Source organism: Mustela putorius, unplaced genomic scaffold, assembly GCF_011764305.1.
Source record: "Mustela putorius furo isolate JIRA1106 unplaced genomic scaffold, ASM1176430v1.1 tig00000253_pilon_pilon_pilon, whole genome shotgun sequence".
Classification (NCBI taxonomy): Eukaryota; Metazoa; Chordata; class Mammalia; order Carnivora; family Mustelidae; genus Mustela; species Mustela putorius.
The window spans coordinates 5,037,995-5,065,910 of NW_025421329.1; the positions used below are offsets into that span (position 1 = coordinate 5,037,995).

General features: G+C 43.3%; 1 protein-coding gene across 2 annotated transcripts in view; it reads left to right on the plus strand.

Moving 5' to 3' along the window:
* SEC23B (SEC23 homolog B, COPII coat complex component) overlaps nt 1–27,916 on the plus strand; it is a 46,441-nt gene that overhangs the window by 3,320 nt on the left and 15,205 nt on the right. For both annotated transcript variants that reach the window (XM_004754153.3, XM_004754152.3), the window contains exons 3-15: nt 481–538; nt 4,014–4,100; nt 5,507–5,743; nt 5,844–5,929; nt 7,090–7,234; nt 7,915–8,073; nt 8,427–8,542; nt 12,391–12,514; nt 13,703–13,783; nt 18,750–18,839; nt 19,783–19,889; nt 22,058–22,211; nt 24,848–24,925. In XM_004754153.3, coding sequence (XP_004754210.1) covers nt 481–538; nt 4,014–4,100; nt 5,507–5,743; nt 5,844–5,929; nt 7,090–7,234; nt 7,915–8,073; nt 8,427–8,542; nt 12,391–12,514; nt 13,703–13,783; nt 18,750–18,839; nt 19,783–19,889; nt 22,058–22,211; nt 24,848–24,925 — 1,522 coding nt within the window. The remainder of the gene's footprint in view (nt 1–480; nt 539–4,013; nt 4,101–5,506; nt 5,744–5,843; nt 5,930–7,089; nt 7,235–7,914; nt 8,074–8,426; nt 8,543–12,390; nt 12,515–13,702; nt 13,784–18,749; nt 18,840–19,782; nt 19,890–22,057; nt 22,212–24,847; nt 24,926–27,916) is intronic.

A 27,916-nucleotide genomic window follows, 5' to 3' on the forward strand; every position in this document is an offset into this window, starting at 1 on the left:
TAACCAGTTCTAGAAAGTATATCAACCCAGAAGCATGCCTCCCAACTTTTTCAAGTGAGCTAGGTGCGGTGAAAGTCAGCCATATTTTTCCTGTGCATGCTTTTAGTATTGAAATTTATTAGTTTCACATATCTGAACAATAAAGATGTTAGAAAAATCACACAAATTAGTTAAGATAATAGGGCAAAAGAGAATAACCTGTAATTTATATAAAATCATGAAATTTTAAATACTATGAAGGAAATTAGAAAATAGAAAAAAAGATTTACTAAATCTTCATTGCCGCTGTAGGAAAGAAATTTTTGGCATATTTAACAGCCAGACTCTTAACTGCAGTGGACATTTTGTGTATCTCCATCCATTCTTGCACATATGCAGAAACATATCTGTGTGATTTACTGAACTTGAGGATTACATTTGATTGCTTTCTGCATTAAAAATGAAAATGGTTCCTACCTGTAATATTTATCTTTCTTACAGTCAGGTTGATTATCGAGCAAAGCTTTGGGCCTGTAATTTCTGTTTCCAAAGAAATCAGGTACGTGAATTTTTTGAGTGTTTTTCTGTGTTTCATTTTGGTGGAACTCTAAAAAAAATTAAGTGAGGTTGAATTTGTGTCTGCCCAGTAGTCATCAGTTTCTGCTGAACTCCAGGTAACAGCTTTTGTTAAGCATAGTCGAACATTGAACATTTGTGATTTCTCTGTTGAATGGTGACTCAGTTTCATTATGTGGGTTTTTATCATTTAGTGTGGAGGGACAGAATTCCCTTTTTTGTGTGTTCTGTTAGCAGTGAATATGTTACCATAAGAAAACAGATATGTTGTCTATATTTCATTTGATTTCAGTTTATTCTAATTGGATGGTATATATTATTGAATTTTCATTTTTAAAAAAATATTTTATTTATTTATTTGACAGAGATCACAAGTAGAGAGGCAGAAAGAGAGGGGAAGTAGGCTTCCCGCTGAGCTGAGAGCCCCATGCGGGACTCGATCCCAGGACCCCGAGATCATGACCCGAGCTGAAGGCAGAGGCTCAACCCACTGAGCTACCCATGAATTTTCATTTTTTGGTCTTTGTAACTTTTAGGGTCCAAGTACCAGTGTTGACCCTCTTTTGATTTAAAAATTTTGAAACTGGGGTGCCTGGGTGGCTCAGTTGTTATGCATCTGCCTTTGGCTCAGGTGATGATCCCAGGGTCCTGGGATCAAGCATTGCATCAGGCTTTCTGCTCTTCGGAAGCCTGCTTCTCCCTCTTCCTGCTGCCCCTCCTGCTTGTGCATGCTCTCTCGCGCTCTCTCTCTATCTGTGTCAAATAAATAAATAAAATATTTTTAAAAAATAAAAATTTAAAAACTATTAAACTTAAAAGGAGCTCAAAAATTATGAGAGAGACTTGTTTAAAATGAACTGTGGGTGGGCGCCTGGGTGGCTCAGTGGGTTAAAGCCTCTGCCTTCCGCTCTGGTCATGATCCCAAGGTCCTTGGATTGAGCCCCACATCGGGCTCTCTGCTCAGCAGGGAGCCTGCTTCCTCCTCTCTCTCTGCCTGCCTCTCTGCCTACTTGTGATCTCTGTCTGTCAAATAAATAAATAAAATCTTTAAAAAATAAATAAATAAATAAATAAAATGAACTGCGCCTCTGATTCTAAAACTGGATTGTGGTGATCTTTGCACAACTCTGTACATTTATTAAAAAGTATCAATTGTACATTTAAGAGTGTGAATTTTTGGGTGTATAAAATATACTGGGATGCCTGGGTGGCTCATTTGGTTAAACGTGGTTAAGCGTCTGCCTTCGGCTCAGGTCATGATCCTAGGGTTCTGGGATTGAGCCCTGCACTGGGCTCCTTGCTCAGTGGGGAGCCTGCTTCTTCCTCTGCCTGCTCTGCCTGCTGCTCGCCCTGTTTGTGTGCATGCTTGCTCTCTTGCCTGTTCTCAGACAAATATTTATTTATTTAAATAAAATCTTTAAAAATAAAAAATAAATATACCTCAGTAAAGCTGTTAGAAAAAAATTAATTGTTCCCAGCATAGTATATAGTGCTCTAGTAGATTTTTTTTTTAAAGATTCTATTTCTTTGAGACAGGGAACACATGAGCACATGAGAGCACATGACAGGGGAGGAGGGTCATAGGAAGAGGGACAAGCGGACTTCCCACTGAGCAGGGAGCCTGCATGGGGCTTGACCCCAGGACCCTGAGATCATGACCTGAGCTGAAGGCAGATGCTCAACCGACTGAGCCCCCCAGTCGCCCTGTAGTACATTTTAAGATATTAACAACATGCATTTATTTATTCTTGTATTTGATTATAATTAAAATTAGCTATCTCCTTCTCAGATACATCACACAGTAAGTCCAATGATGAGTAAAACAACCAATGTACTAAGTATAGGTCTGGGAATTATAAGCAGATTCCATTCAAAATTAACCTCCATGGGGCACCTGGGTGGCTCAGTGGGTTAAGCCTCTGCTTTTGGCTCAGGTCATGATCCCAGAGTCCTGGGATCGAGCCCCACATCAGGCTCTCTCCTTGGCGGGGAGCCACCTTCCTCCTCTCTTTCTCTGCCTGCCTCTCTGCCTACTCGTGATCTTTCTTTATCGAATAAATAAATACAATATTAAAAAAAATGTTTGCGGAAAGTTTTAAAGACAAAAGAAAATGCTTGTGATAATGTGTTTAGCATAAAGAGCAGCTTGCAAAATTATATAGACAGGGTGAGCTCAGCTGTGCTTAAACAGAGAAAATATGGAAGGAAATACGCCTACATGTTGACAGTAGGTATCCAGTTGGTAGGAACATGAGGGATCTTTCCTTCTTTTATTAATTTATTTATTTATTTATTTATTTATTTGAGAGAGAGAGAGCGCGCGCGCACGTGTGCACACACGAGTGGGTAAGGGGCAGAGGGAGAGGGAGAAGCAGACTCCTCCCTGAGTATGGAGCCCAACAGCATGGGGCACGATCCCACGACCCTGAGATCATGACAGGAGCCAAAGGCAGATGCTTAACCAACTGAGCCACCCACATGCCACCGTTCTTTTTGTTTTGTTTTGTTTTTTTAAAGTTCATTTTCTCCAGTAGTCTCTGTATCCAACTTAGGGCTTGAGCTCACAATCTGATCAAGAATCACACGCTCTTCCTACTGAGCCAGCCGTGCACCCCTTTTCCTGTTCCTTATATTCTCTTGTACTTGCCTGTTTTTCTATAGTGTATATGCACTCATTGATGATAGCAGCTAAAATAATAAACCCAAATAAAAGTGTTAGACTTCCACCTAAACCATTGATAGGTTTAGCTAAGATCTGAGTCCTTGATTTGCAGGGCAGCACTTAAGATATGTTTGTAATAGTCCATTTTTTAATGATCTAGAAGTTACGACATACCCTAATACCTTTTAAAAAGTTACGATGGTGGGGCGCCTGGGTGGCTCAGTGGATTAAAGCCTCTGCCTTTGGCTTGGGTCATGATCCCAGGGTCCTAGGATAGAGCCCCACATTGGGCTTTCTGCTTAGAGGGGAGCTCGCTTCCCCCTTTCTCTCTGCCTGCCTCTCTGCCTACTTGTGATCTCTGTCTGTCAAATAAATAAATAAATAAAATCTTTAAAAATAAAATAAAATAAAAAGTTACGATGGGATATAAATATAAGGCAGGGTTATTGATTTAAAATTTTGATATATGTATGTATTTAAATGCAGGCTCTGATTTAGGAGTTAGGATGAGAACTGAGTGTCTGCTTTTTTTTTTAAGATTTTATTTTTATGTAATTTCTATACCCAACATGGGGCTTGAACTCAACCCTGAGATCAAGAATTGTATGTTCTACCCACTGAGCCAGATAGGTGCCCCAAAATTTTGATTTTTGTATTTTAGTTACTGTTATTTAGTGTTCTGTGTTTTACAGAGTTAATACATGGTCCTTACTCATTTTTATAAGTGGAAAATAGAAGGTATAACATAAATATCTTTCAGTCCTAATGAAAGATTGCTTTGTTTTCTTTTCTTTAGTTTCCTCCCGCTTACACAGGTATATCCGAGGTGAATCAGCCTGCTGAATTGATGCCCCAGTTTTCTACAATCGAGTATGTGATACAGGTAACTTCTTTGTCATGCATTTAATGAGTGGTGTTAAATACGGAGTTTTTCTTGAAATATTTGGCTTCTGTGTCCCTTACTTTTCTGGGCAACTTAAAGCTGCGAAGGCAGCAGGATCCCGAATACTCGGTCATGGCGCGTGTGCACTTACTGGCATTATTTTCAATCTTGATAGGCGGCTAGGAAAGGGATCACTGGTGGAGTTCAGCACCTGTCCCCCACAGCCTTCTCCACTTTTGTGATGGGCCACTCCTTCTTGTAGTCAAGCTTGAAAACTTTGGGTTCGTTCTTGACTTCTCTCTCTCGTACATTCCATATCCAGTCCACTAGGAAATCGCATTGGGTCTATATTCAGAATCTTTCCACAGTCTAACCACTTCTTTACCTCACTGCTTTTGTCCTTGGTCAACCACCGCCTCTCACTTAAATTGCCAGGCCATCTCTTAGTCCTTCTCCATAATTTGACCCTTTCCCACTTATATTTCATTCTTTTTTTTAATTTTTTTTTAAAGATTTTATTTATTTATTTGACAGAGAGAGATCACAAGCAGGCAGAGAGGCAGGCAGAGAGAGAGGAGGAAGCAGGCTCCCTGCTGAGCAGAGAGCTGGATGCGGGGCTCGATCCCAGGACCCTGAGATCATGACCCGAGCCGAAGGCAGCGGCTTAACCACTGAGCCACCCAGGCGCCCCTTATATTTCATTCTTAATCCAGACGCCAGAGTAGCTCTTTAAAAACATGTCATGTTCCTTCTGTGTTCAGAAACCTCCAATGCTGAAAATGGCTCTCTTTCACCCAGAGTAGGAGATAGTCTTCAAGGCCCTGTGTGGACCTGCCCCGTGTTATCACTTGGACCTCAATTTGTATTAGTGTCTCATTCAGTCACATGGGCTTCATTACTTTCCTTGGGCATGGCTCCTGCCTGTGGGCCTTTCCTCTAGCTCTTCCGCAGGCTGGAATTCTCTTTCCCCTGTGTCTGTATTGCTCCCTCTCTCTCCTCTGGGTTTTTGTTCTAATTACTTTCTTAATGAGGCTGCCCTGACCTCTTAGGTAATACTGGAACCTGCCCCCTACTTCTACTCTTGGCAGTCCCTTAGCTTCTCTATTCCAGAAAGTTAGCAAATTTTTGTTCTTTTGGCTCACTCATGTATCTCAGGACCTGGAACTGTGTCTGGCACGTGGAAGGCATTCAAAAATGTAGAATAAATTGTTGGATACAGAGACTTTTTACATTTAGTTTGTTTTAATGTAACCTGTCATTTAATGAGGTGAGTGGAAGTTAGATGTCCTTATTCCCTCTCAGTATATATAGATGAAGATTTTCATTTACATGCCTGATTTGCTTTAAAAAGAGCTGGTTTGGTCTATTTGTATACTGACCATTGTGCTGTGTTTCTTTGCATAAAGCGAGGTGCTCAGTCCCCTCTGATCTTCCTCTATGTGGTTGATACGTGCCTAGAAGAAGATGACCTTCAAGCCCTCAAGGAATCCCTGCAAATGTCCCTGAGTCTTCTTCCTCCAGATGCTCTGGTGGGTTTGATCACGTTTGGGAGAATGGTGCAGGTTCACGAACTCAGCTGTGAAGGAATCTCCAAGAGTTATGTCTTCCGAGGGACAAAGGATTTAACCGCGAAGCAAATACAGGTTTGTGCCATGCTCATACACAAGCAAAGGAGATTTCTTAAACATGAATTGGTCATTCACTCTAGTGCTATGGGAAATGAGTCTTCTTGTTTTTTTTTAGGATATGCTGGGCCTCACCAAGCCTGCCATGCCCATGCAGCAAGCAAGACCTGGTCAGCCTCACGAGCAGCCTTTTGTTTCAAGCAGGTGAGCTACCAACGTAGAATGTTGCACACACAGTAGCCGGCACGCCGGGCCGTCTGCTGGAGTGAGAGAAAAAGACCCTTAGAACCTTTGTTTTCTTATTTTTAGAGAAAAAAATAAATGATTAAGCCTAAGAATATTTAACGTTTAATGATCTTTTGTAACTGTTTGGTGTATATTTGCAATTCATAACTGGGTTGTGGATATACACATACGTATGTGTGCACACATTTGTGTGGTTAGATTTGCTCTGAATGTCTTTCCTGTTAGTGTCGTGGCATCACAAGTATTTTGAGACCACTGTATTCAAGCCTTCCCCTCCTTATCCATATGGCTGTTGTCCTTCTTGAGTCTTGAGTAAAAGTAGGGAAACTGAAAGCTTTGTGGGGTGTCCTCAAGCAAACCTGAGACCAGACGCTTCTTTGAGTACCTATGGCTACCTGGGGCTGGGTTAACAGTCACCAAACATGATAAAATGCATTGCCTGAAGTGCTGGGGACAGCCACTTAACTGTGGTAAGAAACCAGTGCTTCTCTCTGTTTTCACTCCTAAGGCTCAAGAGAAACACTTGAGAATCGCTTTAAAGTGGATCTTCAGAATGATGAAGGTGGGGGTGCCTGGGTGACACAGTTGTTTGAGTGTCTGACTCTTGATTTCAGCTCAGGTCATGATTTTAGGGTCTGAGATTGAGCCCCAAGTTAGGCCTTCTGCTCAGTGAGGAATCTCACTCTCCGTCTCCCACTTCTCTCCCTCTTCTCTCCCACTCCCCCTCCTCCCTCCTTGTTCTTCTGTCCCTCCCCCTTGTTCTCCCCCCCCACCAAAATAAATCCTTTTAAAAAAAAAAGGAATGATGAAGGTGGTCCACGTACAGGAATTTTACATGGATTGAATTTACATTAGACCTGTCTTTAGGATTTCTTGGCTGCTTAAATTTAATTAAACTGACTTATTCCTATTTAAATTTAGCTTTTTTCCATGCTATATATATAAGTTGCTATATATTCAGTTTTAAGTTATGTTCTTGAGTGAAACTGCCTTGAAGGAAAAAATTTTAAGTTTTTATTACTCTGAGTAATTACCTTGAAGAGCTCTGTATCACCTAGGGCTAAAGACCATAGTACTTTATTAAACCAGGATTGATGTGTCCATTGAAAATCATGCAGATTTCTGCAGCCTGTTCACAAGATTGACATGAACCTCACTGATCTCCTTGGGGAGCTGCAGAGGGACCCATGGCCTGTGACCCAGGGGAAGAGACCTTTGCGATCCACTGGTGTTGCTTTGTCCATTGCTGTTGGCCTTTTGGAGGTAACTCAGAATTTACCAGGGTGCATCAGACCTTGCGAGCTTGTTCCCACGGGTTGTGTTTGCTAGCCTTGTTTGAAAATGAGCTGTGACCGGGGCGCCTGGGTGGCTCAGTGGGTTAAGGCCTCTGCCTTTGGCTCGGGTTGTGGTCCCGGGATCCTGGGATCAGGCCCCGCATCGGGCTCTCTGCTCGGCAGGGAACCTTCTTCCCCCACCTCTCTCTGCCTGCCTTTCTGCCTACTTGTGATCTCTCTCTCTCTCTCTGTGTCAAATAAATAAAATCTTTAAAAAAATAAAAAAAGAAAGAAAAAAAGAAAATGAGTTGTGACCTAAGTGAATGTATTAACAGCGGATTTATCAGAAAGCACTTCAGGTATTATTATTATTATTATCCACCGTGAAGGAGCCCCATGATGTTTTGAAAATACCAGAAGTTTTCATGAGAAACACAAGGCCATTAGGGCAAAGGCAAGGGCAAGTGCTCACAATGAATTAATAAAAGTGTACAGAGCTGTTGGGTTGGAAGATGTAAGGCTACTTTTCTGCATTGTCATCCATGTTGTTTTGAACTATCATTAGTATCCAGCAGAGCTGAAAAGAACTTTGGAATTTTTTTTTAGGGAGATGGAAGCATACTCAGGGTGGGCTGAATGCTTCTAAAATGCTGCCATTTATTGTTCCAGGGCACTTTTCCGAACACAGGAGCCAGGATTATGTTGTTTACCGGGGGTCCCCCCACCCAAGGGCCTGGCATGGTGGTTGGAGATGAATTAAAGGTTCCTATTCGCTCCTGGCATGATATCGAGAAAGATAATGCACGTTTCATGAAAAAGGCAACCAAGGTAGGTGCTCCTGGGCACAGGCTGTAATTCTGCTTACCCAGTGCTGGGTTTGGGCTGTTCTGGAGTGACAGCTACATTACTGAGGCCATGCTTTGTGAGCAGCAAATGGCCCTTGCTCAGTTGACCTTCCAGATCTAGGCTGCTGTTAAATCGATGCCCCCAGCTGAGTCCTTTCTTAGAGAGGGTGGTCTTAAAACTGCTAGAAGTGTTTTGAGATTAAAAACTATACATTTATTGGATGTTATAAAGAAAACTGTCTCGGTATTCTTATGTTTGGTTACATCCTTTTGGTATAGTAAGACATACCTGGTGAATAATATGGTTTCCTAAAGGTAATTTTTCTCCATTCACAGCACTATGAGATGCTTGCTAACCGAACTGCTACAAATGGTCACTGCATTGATATTTATGCTTGTGCCCTTGATCAGACGGGACTTCTGGAAATGAAGTGTTGTGCAAATCTTACGGGGTATGTTGAAAGCCAACACCTGGGAAAATGGAATGTGTGTATTTTAAGGAAAGAGAAGTGAGTGATAGAAGCATAAGAATGTGCAAGGCTGACCTAGATAAGCTTTCAGAAGGCTCTAGACTGTTGTGTCTATGGCAGGGAGGGTGTATGGGCCTCTTGGGGAAAGAAGCAGTGATTAGCAGGAGGTTGCAACGTTCACTACAAATGAATCATATCAGAGTAACTTCATTTCTTCCTTAGAATTGTCACAGAATCTATAACAGGGCAAGAAAGCAAGCACGCATGGGGTATGTGGCTTTAGCAAGCCACTTCCTTGTGAGGAGTCTGGAGGTAGGCAGGAATAGGGTCTGAATGCCAAAGCAATTAGGAGACCCTTCACCTGACGTAGTAACCATATGTCATGCCCAGCTTGGAGCACATGCTCAGCATGGAGGGTGCACACCAGGGCATGCGTAGCGCCCAAGTCCATATCATGCATGCAGGCCACAGCGGAGGGCTGTTGTTCTCAAAGCATAGTGGGGCCTCGCCAGCAACCTTCAGGGCTTCCAGGCATGGGTGAGAACTGTATCTCCTTGGGCCTTGCCCCAGACTTGCTGAATCAGAGTATAAGGATGCAGCCCCAATAGTCAGCTTTCATACGCTGTCCAGGGCGTTCTGGTGCACATGAGTGTGAGAACTGCCGCACCACTTGTCTGAGGCAGGCTGCATGCCAGACTCTCCCAAGGAGCTTTACTGTTGGTTTACTTTTTTATTTCTATTTTTAAAATGTCAGTATTTGTTTTTTGTTTACTTAAGTAGGCTCCATGCTCAGTGTGGAGCCCTGCCAGGGAGCTTTAAATGCTACTTTAGCTCCGAGTCTTGTTCCTCAGTGATTCCCAAGTAGTTAGCTTGGGGTGTGAGCATTTGTTAACCTTCCCTGGGTGTTTCTAACGTGCCACTGGGGTGGGCCTTTAGTGTCCAAAGTGTGGTTGAATATAGGCAGCATCAGCCCCATGTGAGAGCTTGTAAGGAATGTAGCATCTTAGTTTTATTTATTTATTTATTTGACAGACAGAGATCACAAGTAGGCAGAGAGGCAGGCAGAGAGAGAGAGGAGGAAGCAGGCTCCCCGCTGAGCAGAGAACCCGAGGCAGGGCTTGATCCCAGGACCCTGAGATCATGACCAGAGCTGAAGGCAGAGGCTTAACCCACTGAGCCACCCAGGCACCCCAAAGCCTGCATTTGAATAAGATCCAGGAGACTTGCATAAAACATGTTGAGAAGTACTGGGGTAGAGCCATGGGTATTCCTGAGATTCTGCATTTCTAACAAGCTCCTGTGTATCGCTGCTGGTCCTCACTGAATAACAAAGGGCATGTAGAAGGTAGAATGTGAGTCACTTAATGCAGTCCCAGAAAGCCACAGATGTGTTAAGTGTCCGAGTCCCAAATGACACTGATGGAGCTATACCAGTGAGCCACATTTAATAAGAGGAATTCCCACCAGTATCCTCCAGGATCTCTTGTCTTAGAGCATCCATGGAAAGGCCTCACTGCTTTTGTGAACATCCCCGAGTTTACATGCGTGTGTGTGTGTGCGTCCACATGCACAAGTGCACATGTCTCTGATGGAAAGGGACCATCACTTCTATCAGATTCTCGGAGAGGTCTTTGATCCCTGAATAACTTTATAGTTAGGTCACATAATCTGTTGCACAAGTATAGTATCAGGGAAATGTGTTAGCAAGGACATTAAAAAGTCTCAGAGGTTTTAGTTTTGGCTCAGTGTGAGCCAGCCATTTAGGATGACTTCCAGAAAAGGCAAGGTGATCATAGGCTGTGTTACAGGAATTGGTTATCTTCAAAGAAGATCATAGTCTTGGTTTCCTTGGTGCCAGATGCACCCAGGTTATATCATCTGCCATTCTGAACATTTCAATTTCAAAGGGATTTATAGAGGAACTGGGGGTATTCAAAGGCAAGTGGTAAGAGTGGTGGAGAGTACTTGAAACTGTGTCATAAGGAGAATGATTGAAGGATCTAGAAAAGATACCACTGAAGACAGATGGGCACGAGATCTATATTCAACAATTGAAGCCTTCTTCTGTGGAAAGGGTGTTAGATTTGCTCGCTGTGTATATGACCAAAGGGGAAAACTAGACCTAGCTGTGGGAGCTGCTGGGAAATAGAATTTCACCCAGTATGAAGAAAGGCTGCCACTGGAGGGCGTGCGCTCCTGATGCAGGAGGAGTTCAAATCTAATCTGGCTGATAACTTGGCAGGTATGTTGTAGAGGGTTGGTGTGAGTTGGGATTAGATTTGTGTGATGCAACAGAGGTTGGCAGCCAGAGCTGGAATATTGATTTCATCTTCATTGGGGCTGAGGCCCTTCCTGTGCTGCTCATGCAGGTCAGAGTGGTAACTGGGCTCTCACTGTGTTTGAGCAGCAGGAAGGAGGAAGAGTCAGAGAAAGACATGCGCCTTCCCATGAGAATGGCCCCCACAAATCACAACGGCCATTTCCAATAAACAAAGCTAAGTTACATGGCTACGTGCAAGGCAGGCTTGGAAATGTAGACTTTTTCTAGGGAACCATGGAAGCCATGACCAAGGAAGGGGCAGAAAGGGTGGACATTTAGGGCCAGAATCATCTCTGTCCCTGAAGGGGCCAGGCACTCTCAGATAGCTGGACCTATCTTGATCCTATCTTGGATCTTGTGTTCTTCCCAGTTCTGAAGTCCTGTTTGATGATTGATGGCTGGACGCATAACTTGCATCATGCTGTGTTTATCTGCCCCAGCACATGAACTGTGGAGATTCTGAACAGTGTTTCCCTTTAACGTCAAAAAGGCTTGAAAAAGTTATTCCTACACTAGAAAGAGATAATTCACATAAAGCCAAAGATTTCAATGTTTTGAGGCAGTGAATTAATCTGAAAAGGATTTCCCACAGGCTTTGGTATTTCCCCTACCAGAGAACAGTGAGGGGAGCTGGACACATTTTCTCGGTAGATACAATCCATTAAGCCTGTGGGCTTATCAGTGAACAGTTCTTTTGTTTTCTTTCTTTCTTTGGAAATAATTACAGATTCACAAGAAATTGCAAAAATAGTATAGAGAGGTCTGTGCATACTCTTCATGTAGCAGCTCCCAGCGGTAGCATCTTAAAGAAAATGTAGTGCAGTGTCTGCACTACAACCAGGAACTGACGTTGGTATGATATGGTATGATATGGTGAACTCTATTACAGGCCATACCGGGATTTCACCAGTTTGTATGGGCACTGATTTTTTTAACATGTAGGTATGCATCGTATGAGGCTGTCTCATCATCAATTTGTGTAACCACCACTGTGGTAAAGATTTGGAATTGTTGCTTTGTTTAAAGATTTTGTTTATTTGACATAGAGACATTAGAGAGGGAACAGAAGAAGGGGAGTGGGAGAGGGCGAAGCAGGCTTCCTGCTGAGCAGAGAGCCTGATTCGGGACTTGATCCTATGACCCTGGAATCTTGATCTGAGCCAAAGGCAGGCACTTAACGACTGAGCCACCCAGGCACCCCAAGAATTAGAACTGTTCTAAGAGGTCCTATCTTTTTTGTCTTTCTTTCTTTCTTTTTCTTTTCTGGTGGTTTTATTTAAGCACGGGGCGGGGGTCAGGACCCATGGGCAGAAAGAGCTCTCTTTGATGTCTTGAAAATACTGTCTTTCCTGATTCCGCATTGAACTTGCTGTTCCCGGTTTAAGTTAATATCACCTTCATGGATGTTGTTTTTTTTCCCCCTTTTTTAAAGTTCTGTTTGCTAACACCAGGGAAGCATCCGAATGGCTTTCAGTCATCCTAAATGTTCACTTTCTTCTTTCTTTCCTAGAGGCCACATGGTGATGGGAGACTCTTTCAACACTTCTCTCTTCAAGCAGACATTCCAAAGAATTTTTAGTAAAGATTTCAATGGAGATTTCCGCATGGCATTTGGTGCTACTTTGGAAGTGAAGGTACAATAGCTTTCTGACACTTTCATGAAAGATTAGTTTTCTTACTTAGAAGTCAGACTTGTACAAGCCTTACCTTGCTGAACATGGGCATCTAAAGGTAAATTAAAAGGTTCCCAGCAAAATAGTTTAAGAAGGTATATTGATTCTGTCTCTTTGTTACTTGAAGTTGACTTGTATATTAATTAATGTTCTAAACAAAGTAGTCTCTGATTGCCTTGCAGGCTCTGCTCTGTCTTGCTGTAGGACAGCAGGCCTAAGAATTAGTGGTGGGCTGAGGCCACATGGTGTTGAGTCCCCCCAAACCCCACCACTGGCAGTATAGGCCACCATATTCATCGAACCATGTTTATATTTAGCACCTGCCTGCAGACTAGCCAGAGTACTTGAAAATAAGTACAGCACTGTGCGTTTGGGTCTTGTTTTTTTCTTGTAGGGACTAAAGGCCCTGCACACTTTATTCTGAGTCATTGAGAAAACATTAGAAGGAGCTGTTACATAAAGGGATTAGGATTATTACTTTGAGAGTTAAAGATAATCATTGAATCATTTAGATTAAACTTTAAGCAATCTTCTCAGATTTTGAGTTTTTTTTTTTTTTTTAAGTTGAAGAGGAATAGACTTTAGTGAATGAAGATTTTTAAATCTAAGTATATTGGCCTTGTCATTATGTTGGAGCTTATGAATTGAGCATTTTTAAAACAACATAAAACAGTATATTCACTGATGAGAAATTATGATTATGACTGAGTATATGGGATTGGAAAAAAAATGTATTGTTGCTAGAATTTCACCAGGTGTATAATAATTTTAGAAGTGAGGGGGTGGCTCACTGGCTCAGTCAGAAGAGCATGAGACTCTTAATCTCAGGGTTGTGAGTTTGAGCTCCATACTGGGTATAGAGATTACTTAAATAAATAAGCTTAAAAAAAGAAGTAAATTCAAAGGTGAGAGTTGAAAATACAGTATCTTTGGAACAAAGTTAATTCAATTTAAAGGAGGATTTTACTAAAGTTTGCATTTGGTTATTGTGGGCATGGAAAAGTTTGTAAGAGCATGATCCATGTAGGATTTCTTTTTGGTGGAATAATAACATTGCCATATTTTACCCATAAATTTTCATTGTGTCTTTTGAGAGAGGGTGGTTTTCAGTGAATTTTACCTTCACATGCTTGTGTATTTCCATTTTAGACCTCTCGGGAACTGAAAGTTGCAGGAGCCATTGGTCCTTGTGTGTCTCTGAATGTGAAAGGACCATGTGTGTCAGAAAATGTAAGGAAAACTCTTATCATCCTCACCTCCTGTGCCCCAGGATTTAACCCATTATAACCCATTCAAAATGTCAGAGCAGAGTGATCTTACCTCGTGTCACCTGTTGGGATGTGTCTGTTGGTGAAGGGAGAAGGGTCAACTCTTACGACCACAACTCTGAGAGGCAGTGTCCTGTCTGTCCATCTGTGTAAAGGGTCAGAGGGTGGTTCAGAGGGGTCAGGTGTCTTGCTTTCTGGGTCAGCTGATAGGGATGAGCTAGAGCCCAGGTTCCCCTGAACCCCCATCATTGTCTGGGTCTCTGTGCCAGTGAGCCACAATGTATTCTGTTTAACAAGGCAAGTATTCAGCAAGAACCTTCAGGAATAAACCTCTGTGCTTGTTGCCCTTAGAGGTGATACCTTTGTCTCACTTCTCAGAGACCATTTTGAGTTGGTTGGGCATGAATGACACTGTTGTATATGCAGATAGCTATGTTCTTTGGGTAACAAAATTTTGAGGATATGTGAATGAAGTAAAGTTACGGTGAGGTAGCTTTGCCGGTGGCTCGCTTCCTCTGCTTATACTTTAGCTTTGAGGAGATAAACCACTGGGTCCAGTGAGGCCTATCCAGGGTGGTTCTGGACTGGGGTTGTCTCATTCCTGTCCTTCCCTCCCTTGTTGTCCTTGTCAATGAGACGGTGGTCTGTAGAGCCAGACGTGAATACGGGGGCACAGATCTATCCCTGCCAGTCTTGTGTCCGGACATGGTATTTACTTGCTCTGGGATTCAGCATCATTATCTGGGAAGTGGGGATAGGAACAGTACCTCACTTGGCAGTGCTGTTGGGAGGGCTGAAGGAGTAAGTTCAGGTAAACTGCTCAGAAGAGCCCCTGGCACAATGGAGGCTCTCGCTGGATTTCAACTTTCACATCCTCACTTTGTCTTCGTCAGCAGTGAACATTCACTTAGTGACTACTTTGATTACCCTTTTGATGAAGTTGCCAGAGGCAAACTGATTTGAGAATATTCCTGTAATCCCTTGGGCGAGACAGGTGGCTGCCCCAAAGCCCATCTGAGGAGTTACCCGTTACCCTGGTGTACCAAAGGACTGGTACCCCTAATTCCTGGCAGGGCTTCGTAAGCCTGCTCAGTTCCAAAATATGTTCCATACACTTAAAAATCTGCCTTAGAAGGTAATTTTATGAATCAGTATATGAGCTGATTAGCTGTTCTAAGATCTGGTAGGGATCAGCCATGAGATTTTGGGAGGGGGCTTAGAGGATGCAAAGGGGGTAGGAATACAATTCAATATACAGAGAAGCTTAAAGAAGAGTGTAAGGAGTTCAGTATTTGCACCACTTAGAGTCTGCACTTGTCAACATTTAGTCATTCTCGCTGTCCTCTTTCTTTGCAATATTTGCTTTGTCCATCTGGTCATCATCTGTCTGCCAGGTTCACGTTATTGTACTTCACAGAACCTTGGAACAGCAAGCTGCAGAGGTCATGACACTTAGCCTTTCAGTCTGCATCTTCTAAAATTAAGGATATTCGCCTACTGTGACATTATAGCAAACCTAAGAAAACAGTAATTCACTAATATCATCTGTGGCTAGTCATAGTCTTTCTCTGCTTTAACCCCAAATACCCTTTGTAGCTGTTTCCGCCCCCTCCCCCCAACTAGTAACAGCACCTAGCATTATATAGTCTTAGTCTTTTTAAATCTGGAACAGTCTTCTGTTCTACAGGGTTTTTTGCTTTTTTGTTTGTTGACAGTGATTTGTGCCAAGCATCTGTGTCTTCCGCAATAGAGTATTGCAAATTCTTAGTGTATCTGATTGTTTCCTTGTGGTGGTGGTGAGTTGGTTTCTATCCTCCCTGTGTTTTTTGTAAAGTGAAAGATAGATTAGCGATTAGGTTCGGGTTAGACCTTTTGTCCACCATGGTTCCTGAGTGATCTTACACCTCGTGTGTTTCTTCAGGAGGGACTTCTGTCTGGTCATGTGTTTGTGGTGCTGAGTTAGACTGTGAGAAGGTGATGACTGTCCTATGTCTTTCTGTTATAAGGGCATGTTTCCTTTTTGTCATTAGCAAGAGATCTGTTGAACAAGATTGTAGCAAAATATGAATATCTTGTTTGCCAGCATCCTTTGTTTAAGCATCCATTGATTATCCTTACTCGAATCATTATTTTTTGGGGGATTATAAAATGGTGATTTCCTGATTTTGTCTTCATAGTTACTCTGGTAAAGACAGGGTAAATGCTTCCATAAGGAGTTTGTGTATTAGTGAGAAAATGTATTTTCGGGGCTCTGCAGAGATTGTGGCCCCTTCAGGCTTTGGTGCTTATAGAACAGGAAAAATTTTCTTTTTCTTCTACCCATCTTGATCTCATTGGCTGGGCCCTGCAAATGGGCCTGACAAAAGACAGGTTTCACAAGAGAAAAAATTCACACATGCATTGCACATAGACACATCATGTGTGCATTCTCAGTAAGGAGCAACTCAGAGGGGTGGTTAGAACTTGGGATTATGTGGCATCTTAACAAAAGAACAGTAAATCTGGGGATGCCTGGGTGGCTCAGTGGGTTAAAGCCTCTGCCTTCGGCTCAGGTCGAAATTCCAGGGTCCTGGGATCGAGCCCTGCATCGGGCTCTCTGCTCGGTGGAGAGCCTGTTTCGTTTCTCTCTGCCTGCCTCTCTGCCTACTTGTGATCTCTGTCTGTCAAATAAATAAATAAACTCTTATAAAAAAAAAAAAGAACAGTAAATCTGTAGAAAAGTGACAAGACATAGGAAAGTCACTTTGAGCTTCTGGGGGTGACACCTTGTGGAAAAGCAGATAGATGGGGATAGATGGGGGAGCTAATGGAAGAGAAGAGTTGGTCTTCGCAAGTTTGTTGTATAGACTCTTCTTGTACAATCTCTGGGCTGATAAGCATCTAGAGTTGTTTTTGGTGATTGAGAATCATCCTGCCCTTCTTGGTAGGGAGAGGGCAGGGAGTTTTCTTATGTCTGCTGTTTTTAAATTACCTTCAGCTTAAAATAATCCTGTTGTCAGAGTGGCATATTTTGTGATGGCATACACCAAACCCCTCAACTTGAAACTTCAACAGGTTTCATATTATAAAAATTGAGTTGGTTGAGCGCCTGGGTGGCTCAGTTGGTTGAGTGACTGACTCTTGATCTTGCCTCAGGTCATGATCTCAGGGTCATAGGATTGAGCCCTAATCAGGTTCCATGCTTGGTGGGGAGTCTGCTTGAGATTCTCCCTCTCCCTCTCCTCCTCCACCTGCTTATTTGCATGCTCTCTGCCCCCTCCCCCACCTTTTCTCCCTTCTCTCAAATAAATAAATCTTAAAAAACTGAGTTGGCGGTATGGAGAAGGGATCAATCAGGAGAAGGGATTGGCAAGTCAAAAATAGGAGGCATGCAAGCTCCTTTTGCTTCTTTACCATTTTCCCTGGGTGTGGCCCTTCACCTTCCAGCAGGTGTTACCTGCTGCTTTTAGAAAAGGCCACTAAAAGGGAAGGTGGACATGCATAAATCCGTCCATTTAACTATCTTTCTTCGGAAATACTGATGAAACGGTGTCCTCTCCACTTTCCACCTTAGAGCTGCTCAGTGATTTCAACTAAGAATCTTCCCTTTGCCCTCTGACCATCTCCTTCCTGAGACTGCTGGTTCTTTGGCTGGGTACAAAGGCTCCTGGCAGGCTTCATAGAGGCCAGAGTGGCTTCAGTCAGCTCTGCTCAGTGGACTACACAGTTTGGGTGGTGTACAATTCAGAGTTGTACAAAAGAATAGGACCCTCTTAAATGCATACTCACATAACTTACTGAAAAGCATGGTATTTTGCATTTTGTTGAGTGTTAAAATGGGTAATATTGTCTCTAGAACAATAAAGGGTTTATTTCAGAATCTAACAATCTTCTTGGTTGACAGTTAATTCTAGGTACTTTTGACACCTGCAGCCCTTTCTTCTCGATGTCATGCATAAAACAGTAACACTCTTCACATTTTAGTGAACTTCATTCATCATTGGAGGTGCTTCAACTGGTCAATAAAAGGCAGCCCTTATACCACTAAAATCCCAGTTCTCTTACAGAAAATTTATATGTAGCTTGGCATAAAGGAATCGGTTTGAAAATTAATATTAGTAGCTGACATTCTGTAACTATTCTTTTTTTTTTAAGATTTTATTTATTTGGGACAGAGAGAGAGAGAGAACATGAGTGGGGGGCAGAGGGAGAGGGAGGAACAGGTTCCCCGCTGAGCAATGAGCCCAGCGTGGGACCTGTTTCCAGGACCCTGTGATCATGGCCCAAGCTGAAGGCAGAAATTTAACCAAGTGAGCCACCCAGGCCCCCCTCCTCTTATTCTAATAATAATAGTGAAACTTTTCAAGCTAAGCAAATAGTTCTGTCTCTTCTAGTATTTGCTTCTTCCCCACCCCTGACATGATTCTTTCAGCTAACTTCAGTATTTTGTTCCATGTGTGTGTAGAGAGAGAAAAAGAGAGAGTGCACTTTCTTGGTGATAAAATGGAAATTGGTCAGAGTTCAAATATAAAAAGCTTAACTTTGGGATGCCAAGGTAGCTTAGTCAGTTGAACTTCCGACTCTTGGATTCAGCGCAGGTCATGATCACAACGTTGTGAGATCAAGCCCTGTGTGGGGGGATCTGCACTCAGCAGGGACTCTGCTTGAGATTTTCTCTCTCCTTCTGCCCCTCCCCGCACTCACTCTTGCTTGCTCTTTCTCAAATTAATAAATCTAAAAAGAAAAAAAAGCTTAATTTTAGAGTCCTATAATAAATCCTAGCTCTTATTCTGGCTTATAATTATATTTTTTTAAGTTAAATTTAAATTTTCATTTGGAATGAGATCTTCCAAGTAGCTTAACTGTTCTCAGAGTCTGTACTTTTCAGCAGCAGTTAACCATAGAAGTAGCTTTTTTGTTTTTGTTTTAATTCCTCTTTTCACCCCTAGGAACTTGGTGTAGGTGGCACAAGTCAGTGGAAAATCTGTGGCCTGGATCCCACATCTACACTTGGCATCTACTTTGAAGTTGTCAATCAGGTAAGTTGGATTTCTTCCTGAGTATTCATGTCTCAGTGTTCTGTTTTCTGATTTCTTACTGACTGGTGGCCTCTGGTTTCTTTCTGTGTGGACTGATGCTACTTCGGGCTTGTGTTTGCCTGATACCAGTCCAGCATGATCTTCCTTTCTCCTTTCAGGGTTTGGTCAGAGTTAGATAGCATATTGCTTTCATCACTTAAATTGTTGGACTGATAAGTTCATCAGAAGGGGAATGGCTTTTACCAGCCACCATAATGTTTGTGAAGTTTTGAAAGTGTCAGTTTTTCCCTCAGTATTTGATTTTTAAAAATCCTAATTTATAGGAAAATGAAAAGAATTTTACAGCAAATACTTGTACACCTACCACTCAGATACTGTAGTTAACAGTTTACTGTATTTACTTTGCCACATACCTATTTATTCATCAATTAATCTTATTTTTGATGCTTTTTTTTTTTTTTTTTTAAGAGGGGTTGTGAGGGAGGGGCAGAGGAAGAGGGAGAGAGAATCCCAAGCAGGGTCCATGCCCAGCGCAGAGCCCTACCTGGGGCTTGATCTCATGACTCTGAGATCATGACCTGAGCTGAAATCAGGAGTCAGATGCTTAACCGACTGAGTCACTCAGGTGTACCTTATTTTTGACGCATTTTAAATCAAATTGCACTCCTCAGTGTCTTTCATCCCTAAATACTTTACCATGTGTATCACTCACTTGAATTTATTAATAATCTGAATATGGTTCCTTTTTTTAAATTTTTTTTTTTTTGAGGTAAAAGTTATGTATGGTGAAATGCCCAGATTTTAAGTGTACCATTCAGAATGCATCAAGAACGGTGTTGTTAACACTGTGTCAGTCGTTTTAGGAAGAGCACAATGGGCTCTGTGACCATCTGTGTTTGAGTCATGCCTCTAACAGTAACTGTGTGTGGCCTGTGTCCTGCAGCATAACGCTCCAGTCCCCCAAGGAGGCAGAGGTGCCATCCAGTTTGTCACACAGTATCAACACTCCAGCACCCAGAGACGAATCCGTGTAACCACCATTGCCAGAAAGTGAGCAGTCCTGATTTTCTTTCTGTTGAGCCCTCAGTGTTTTCCCTTTGAAGAGATAATTTAGCATCTCTTGGTTTATCTTTGTAATTCCATTGAATGGTTCTCACCAATCCTGACTGACTCATTTGATCAGAGGAGGAGACAGAGGAAGAGGATTACTGGCCAACCTAATTAGGCCTACAGGTACTCTCCTGGAAGAATCCTCTTTTGGTAGGAATAAGTTCATTAAAAATTAATTTTCATTATAGTCAGATAAGTAACCCATAAATACATCCTTCTTGTAAAAGATACAAACAACTCAAAAGTATATAAAGAATGGGTCCCTTTACCTGCTCTCCCCAGAGGTGTAATGCTGTTACTGCACGGGTGTTTATCACGGGCCCATTTCCATGGAGTTCTGTACCATATGTTTGTATAACATGCATGTGTGGCTTCTTATTTTTGGCATATCTGTAAATTTTTCTCGGTAATCAGTCAGGGATATCTTCTGTATCAGTATGTACTAGCTGCTCCTTCTCTGTAGTGGCTGTTAACAGCGTTGCATGGTTTGGATGGGATGTGTCATTTCTCTCTTAAAAAGAGATTTCAGGTCCTACCTTCCTTCCAGAAGGGCTGCTATCATGTGTTTAGGTTTTTGTGTATCCTGAGTATTTCTTTCCAGCCACTTCATAGAAGTAGAATTCTGTATCCTGCAAAACTACTCTTTTTTTTTTTTTAAAGATTTTATTTATTTATTTATTTATTTTAAAGATTTCATTTATTTATTTGTCAGAGAGAGAGAGAGCACAAGCAGAGGCAGAGGGAGAGGGAAAAGCAGGCTCCCTGCCAAGCAAGCAGCCTGATGGTGAGAACCATCACCAGGATGCTGGGATCATGACCCGAGCCAAAGTCAGCCGCTTAGCCAACTGAGCCATCCAGGCGTCTCTAAAACTACTCTTATAAGAAGTGAATTTTTGTTTTCCCCAATAGTGTAAGGAGAGTGTCCTATTTCTGCACTAATAATATTATCGATCTTTAACATGCCAATATAGAGCAGTTTGCCACTTTTATATGGATTTTTCTGTTTATTAATGGGTTGAACACTTTTCATATTTATTGGCCATGTATATTTCTTCTGTGATAGCCTTTTCCCATTTTGTAAAACCTATTTCTTTGTCTTGTTCACTGACTTGCAGGAACTTTTTATGTATTCTGGATATGATTATTGTTTGTGGTTCATATCTGTTCATGGCCTGTCTGTTGACTTTCAGTTTTGTTCATAGTGTCTTAATCTGTCTTGAAAACTTTCATATATATGCTGATTCTTTCTACCATGGATATAATGTGGAAATTCACTTTTTGAATTTGTAAACATACAGATTTTTGCAAGATTGACCTGGAGGAAGGAACTGGAGGCTTGGTTACCTCTAGGGTATCTACTCTCATGCTATCTTGTAGAATTTTGGGAAGTTCTCTGTAATTTTTCCTTTGCCTTTTTTTTTTTTTTTTTAAAGATTTTATTTATTTATTTGACAGACAGAGATCACAAGTAGGCAGAGAGGCCAGCTGGGGTTGGTGGGGGAAGCAGACTCCCTGCTGAGCAGAGAACCTGATGCAGGGCTCAATCCCAGGACCCTGAGATCAAGACCTGAACTGAAGGCAAAGGCTTAACCTGCTGAGCTACTGAGGCACACCTTTCCTTTGCTCTTAAAGCCTTCAGAGATCGGATGAGGGTAAATGAAAACATGTAAAACTCCTGTGATTCCTTACTGATGTTGCAGTTTGAATCTATGTTGCCTTGGGACGCCTGGGTGGCTCAGTTGGTTAAGCAGCTGCCTTCGGCTCAGGTCATGATCCCAGCGTCCTGGGATCGAGTCCTACATCGGGCTCCTTGCTCCGCAGGGAACCTGCTTCTCCCTCTGACTCTGCCTTCCACTTTGTCTGCCTGTGTTCACTCTCACTCGCTCTCTCTCTGACAAATAAATAAAATCTTTAAAAAAAAAATATTTGAATCTATGTTGCCTTAGATGAGGGAGCAGGACTTAGGTTTCTGTCTGTTGACTTTCAGTTTTGTTCATAGTGTCTTAATCTGTCTTGAAAACTTTCATATATATGCTGATTCTTTATCGGAAAGCTGGCTTTCTGGTCTCTCCTGAGTGTAAGCGTAGCACTGATTCTGGACTTGTCAGTTGGGCAGATGCGCAGAGCCAGCTCAGGCACATAGAAGCGGCATTTGACCAGGAGGCCGCGGCAGTCTTGATGGCTCGGCTGGGAGTGTTCCGCGCAGAGTCGGAGGAGGGACCTGATGTGCTCCGGTGGCTGGACCGACAGCTCATCCGACTGGTGAGTTGGGAACTGTGGCACCAGCTTCAGTCGTAGTCTCTGCTCTGTGTTTGAGAAGAGAACACTGGCACATACACCTGTCATTTCATACAGTCAGTCAACAAGCACTTTGTGTTGCTTACCTTACGCCAAATGCTGAATGTTCTGGGAGTGATGTAAGAGAGGGTTATAGGTGCATTTTCCCCTGGAGGACTTACATTACCATGAGAAAGAAACAACACACACAGGACATTTAGAGAAAGATGCAAATCTGTGTAAAGTAAAGGTTGATTTAGATGAGTCCCTTTGAGTGCTGTGGTTCTATATTTCGTTTGCAGATCTTAGGGATTTTTTTTAGCAATAGGGATCCGTGGCCCAGTGAATGTGGAGATGCCTCATATGTTATTTTGGGTCTAATCAAGAGAGAGAAAAACCATGCAGTGATTTAAACGGGAAGCATGAACAAGCTTGTGGGACATGGCTGTGCGTTTGTTTATGTGGGGCAGCTGGAGAGACCATGGGAGCACAGGTTAGTGGGGAGAAGTAGTGAAGGTGTGGCTTAATTTTAGAATGCTTCATTTTATTTATGAAGTTATTTTAATGTGTATTATTGAAATGTTAACATACAGTGTAACTGGGGGCGCCTGGGTGGCTCAGTGGGTTAAGCCCCTGCCTTTGGCTCAGGTCATGATCTTGGGGTCCTGGGATCAAGCCCCACATCTGGCTCTCTGCTCAGCGGGGAGCCTGCTTCTTCCTCTCCCCCTCACTGCCTGCCTCTCTGCCTCCTTGTGATTTCTGTCTGTCAAATAAAAAAAAAAATTAAATTAAAAAAAAAAAAAAAGGGCGCCTGGGTGGCTCAGTGGGTTAAGCCGCTGCCTTCGGCTCAGGTCATGATCTCAGGGTCCTGGGATCGAGTCCCGCATCGGGCTTTCTGCTCAGCAGGGAGCCTGCTTCCCTCTCTCTCTCTCTCTGCCTGCTTCTCCATCTACTTGTGATTTCTCTCTGTCAAATAAATAAATAAAATCTTTAAAAAAAAAAAAAACATACAGTGTAACTGTAGTTTCATGTGCACTGCAGTGATTGAACAATTCCATTGGAAAGCCTTGCTTTTAAAGTTAAATCACTGCTTAGGTGTGATTCCCAAGCAGGGGGCCTGCCATCAGCATGATACTTGTGTTTACATTTACCATTACTGTGTGAGATAACCAGGGGAGTGAAAGGCTACTGATAGGGGGACCAGTGGAGGATTCTGGAGGCTCAAGAGAACTGATACCAGGGTGGTGGTAGGACATTTGGAGGGGGGAGCAAGTTTGGAATCAGGGTGTATGCTGAAAGAGGAATTGATAAAACTTGCTCAAACAATGTGGAATCAAAAACCAAAAAATTAACTTTGACTTAAGTTTTGAGTGTGGGTGACTGCAAAGATGATGGAAAGAGAAAAGAACTGGAAGATGGCAAAGGGTGGAGGGAGGCATAATTTTTTTTTAATACTTAGTTATAGTAATAAATAGTTGAATAGTAATAATAGTAATAAATAGTTGAATAAATAGTTGAATTTACTTTATTCATGAACTTGTGAAAGTACGTGTGAGGGAAGCTGTTCTTTTTTTTTTTTTTTTTTTTTTTTAAGATTTTATTTATTTATTTGACAGAGAGAGATCACAAGTAGGCAGAGAGGCAGGCAGAGAGAGAGGAGGAAGCAGGCTCCCCGCTGAGCAGAGAGCCCGATGCGGGACTCGATCCCAGGACCCTGAGATCATGACCTGAGCCGAAGGCAGTGACCTAACCCACTGAGCCACCCAGGCGCCCGAGGGAAGCTGTTCTATAGTTGGGTGGAAGTCCCCACAGGAGCTAAGGTTAGAGGCAGCACTGGACAGGGGCAGTGGGCGAGGGGCAAACTTATATGACATCGGTCTGGTTCTCCTGTTACTTGTAGCTGAAGCAGTGAGGATGGGAGCAAGCGGCCGAGAACTAGCCTCCCAAGAAACCCATAGTTAGGACAAAGGGAGATGAAGGGCTGTGGAACAAGACAGAGAAGGATCAGTTGGAGAGGAAAAATAGGTGCTATGTTAGCGGCTGGAAGAGAATTTCACAGACTTTGGGGGAGTCACTTGACCTGGGGTACTGGGGAGTCCAGGAAGGTGAGAGCCATACCAGGTCATCGGACTTGGTAGGAGAGAATAAAGATGGGCTTTCTTTCAATGGCGGAGGGTTCAGTTCTCTATTGGCCGGAGGAGATGTGTGAAATAAAGAGGAAATAAAAGCAGAAGAGAAAATTCAGAAATTTGTCTTTGAAGGAAGGAAGAAAATTGAGCTATAGTGTCACAGACTTAGGGGCTTTCTTTATGGAAGAGGTGCCCAAGAGAGCTCCTTGAACTACTGACCCATCAGAGCAGTCCTCCAGCAGCATCGCCTAGGAGCTGGTTAGAAATGCAGGCTCTCTCCAGATCTGCGGAATCAGAATCTATGTTTAGCATCACCCTGGATGATGGGTCTGCCCAGCTGTGCTTGAGAAGTGCTGGTCCGGGACCCTCAGTAAGTCAAAGTTGAGACTGGAGTGTAGCTCTTCTGTTGCAAGGATTTTTCCAGGTGACACTGACTGGACTTTTTTCTCTTTCTCTCTGTTTTTTTTCTTTTTTGCTGTTTTCTTTCAACAGTGTCAGAAGTTTGGACAGTATAACAAAGAAGATCCCACTTCTTTTAGGTTATCAGATTCCTTCTCTCTGTATCCTCAGGTAAGTAATAGGTATTTTTTTAAGTAACTAGAGAAGAATGAATTGTGATAGAAATGAAACTGCTCTCAGGCTGAAGTGAAGACTTGGTGGGTTTTGAGACTCCCATCTATAGGTGATGAAGGTTGTTCAGTTAAGGACAGATACTGTGTCTGTGTGTGAGACTGTGCCTCAGCCCTATAGAAGACAGAGATGACACACAGAGAGAAGATAGTGGCTCCCCAACTCCCATGAAGAGGCAAAACAGGGTTGTTGCTGAAGGCCACAGCAGAATCTTATCGGTAGAAGTTCTGGGCCGGCAGCTACCTCAGTGGTCACTCAAGCAAATGAAGCACACGTGAAGGTGAATATTACAAAATGAGGCCACAGATAATGGCAAATATTTAATGATACCTGTGTAGTGACAGTGCTGATCGTACCTGGGAATCAGCAGTAACAAGCAGCCCCTGTAAGTAACTGCACTGCACATGAACCAGCCACTTGGGAGGCATCGGACAGTGAAAGGAGGGACGGAAGTGGACACGGCATGAAGCCGCCGTCAGGAATCTGTATTTACCTCTCCTGATGTCCACCCTCGTCTATAAATGAGGAGGCTGGAGCTGGACTCGGTAGATGGTTGTGAGGATGGCCAGCTGAGGCGGAGGATGTGGTCCACAGGGCCAGGCGCCTGGGAAGCACTTGGTCAGTGTGGGCCCGCTCCACAGCTGGGGCCCATGACTCTCAGGTGGCCTTCATGGGTGCAGCTTTCCTGGAGCCAGAAGCAGAGCCAACTCTTTTCCCTTCCCTCAGAGATGCCTTAATGAGGAATAGGTAGAGAGCAGCAAACTTTCATCGTTAAATAAATTTCTGAGCACTCAGATATCCTAGTAGGTATTTTCCTTTTGATTACTCAGTTTGGAAAGTGGACACAAGTTTCAGGCATGCTGTTGTATAGCTTGGACTCTTTAGGGTTAAAAGGGGGCCTTAGAGGTCACTTCACTTGACCCCCTGGAGGGTTTTGTGGTCCCTGACACCCACCCGTGTGGCGTTAGGGCATTCTAGCCTGCTCAGTGTTGCAGAGGGCGCCCTGGGCCTGCCAGAGTTCACGCGGAGTTCCACCCACTAGCTCTGCCACTGCTGATCCCCTCCAGGGGATCCCCTCCCCGAACCCTCATGCATGTTGGTTTCCTCTTTACAAGGATAGAACGGGTCTGAAGAAGTGGTTTCTCATCTCTTTAAAGTTATGGAATCTTTTCTTTGAGAGGAGTCCCTCAGAAGCCAGCATCTAAGCAGATAGACTTGATCTGCTCTGGTTGTGCCAACGTGCCACCCTTAGCACCGGGTGCTGCCGGAGCACCCTCCCCTGCCCCGATCTTGGGCCCAAAGGATCTGATGAGATTGTAGAGCACAGTTGGAAAATCTCTGAATGAGGTGGCTTGTAAGATTCCTTTTGTCGAGACATCTAGGCTAGATAGAGGTCAAGCTCATGGTCTTGGGAGCCAGATGCCTGGAATGAAGTGGTTCCGCCCCTCAGTATGAATGGCATTGGGCAAGTTGCCTACCCCGCGATTGCTCACCCATAAACAAGGGTGGTAAGCGAAGCTGCTTCGTGTCTATATTAGAAGGATTAAATCATTCTTTAAAGTGCTTTGTACCTTGCACACAGAATGTATTGACTATGAGCCATGATTATTATACAGGAGTCAGTGGTTCAATATTTGGAGTCTCAGGAAGCTTTAAACTTCTCAAGGCAGCTCATTTTCATGTTCTGGCACCTCTTTTCCCAGCGTGGGGTTTGAATTCATGACCTTGAGATCAAGACGTGAGCTGAGCTCAGGAGTCGGACCCTGGGGTGCCTGGGTGGTTCATTCGGTTCAACAGCTGCCTTCGGCCCAAGTTGTGATCCTGAGGTCTTGAGATCAAGCCCCACATTGGGCTCCCTGCTCAGTGGAGAGCCTGCCTCTCTCCCTCTGCTTGCCACTCCCCCTGCCTGTGAGTGTTCACTCTCTCTGTGTCAAATAAATCTTTAAAAAAAAAAAAAAAGTTGGATGCTTAACCTACTGAGCACACCAGGTGCCTCATTTTATATTATTTTTATTTCTTAAGTATTGGTACCTCTTCAGAATGAGCTAAAAGTCTGCCGTGCACCTTCAGATCTCAGGGTAAAGAGCATCCCTCTCTTCCCTCCACCCTTGATGCCAGCGCAGCAGCCCGAGTCTTGAGCTTCGGCCTCTCATCCGTGACTGCATCTGGAGTCCCCCCAACTCTGGCCTCCTCATGCACATCTTTCAGACCCCAGTGGCTTGGGAAGCCTCCTGCTGCCACCCCCCGATCCCTGCCCCATCCTACTAGTACTTTCTTGTCTCGTGCTCACAACTTTTTACTGTGGCTGCCTGGAGTGTGCCTTTTCCTCACAGCACTGTGACCTCTCTAGAGCAGACATTCTGCCTGGAGCCTGGCCCAATGACTCCAGAAATAAATGCTGTTTTGCCTTTCCCCCTTCATGCAGAAGCTTTGATATATCCACAGGGTCCCTCTCCCTTTCTTAAAAATAATGTTTATGGGGACGCCTGGGTGGCTCAGTGGGTTAAGCCGCTGCCTTCGGCTCAGGTCATGATCCCAGCATCCTGGGATCGAGTCCCACATCAGGCTCCTCGCTTGGCAGGGAGCCTGCTTCTCCCTCTGCCTCTCTCTGCCATTCTGTCTGCCTGTGCTCACTCTCTCTCCCTCTCTCTCTGACAAATAAATAAATAAAATATAAAAAAAAAAAATAATGTTTATGATTGAGGTAAAAAACACATAACATAAAATTTACTGTCTTAGCCATTTTTCAGTGTGCAGTTCAGTAGTTTTTAGTATATTCACTTTGTTATGCAACAGATCTCCAGAACTTTTTTTCCTGCAAAACTGAAACTCTGTACTCACTAAACAGCAGCTTCCCGTTTCCCTCTTCCTCCAGGCCCTGGTACTCTCATTGTACTTTCCGCTTACAGGAACTCAGGGGCCTTTGTCTAA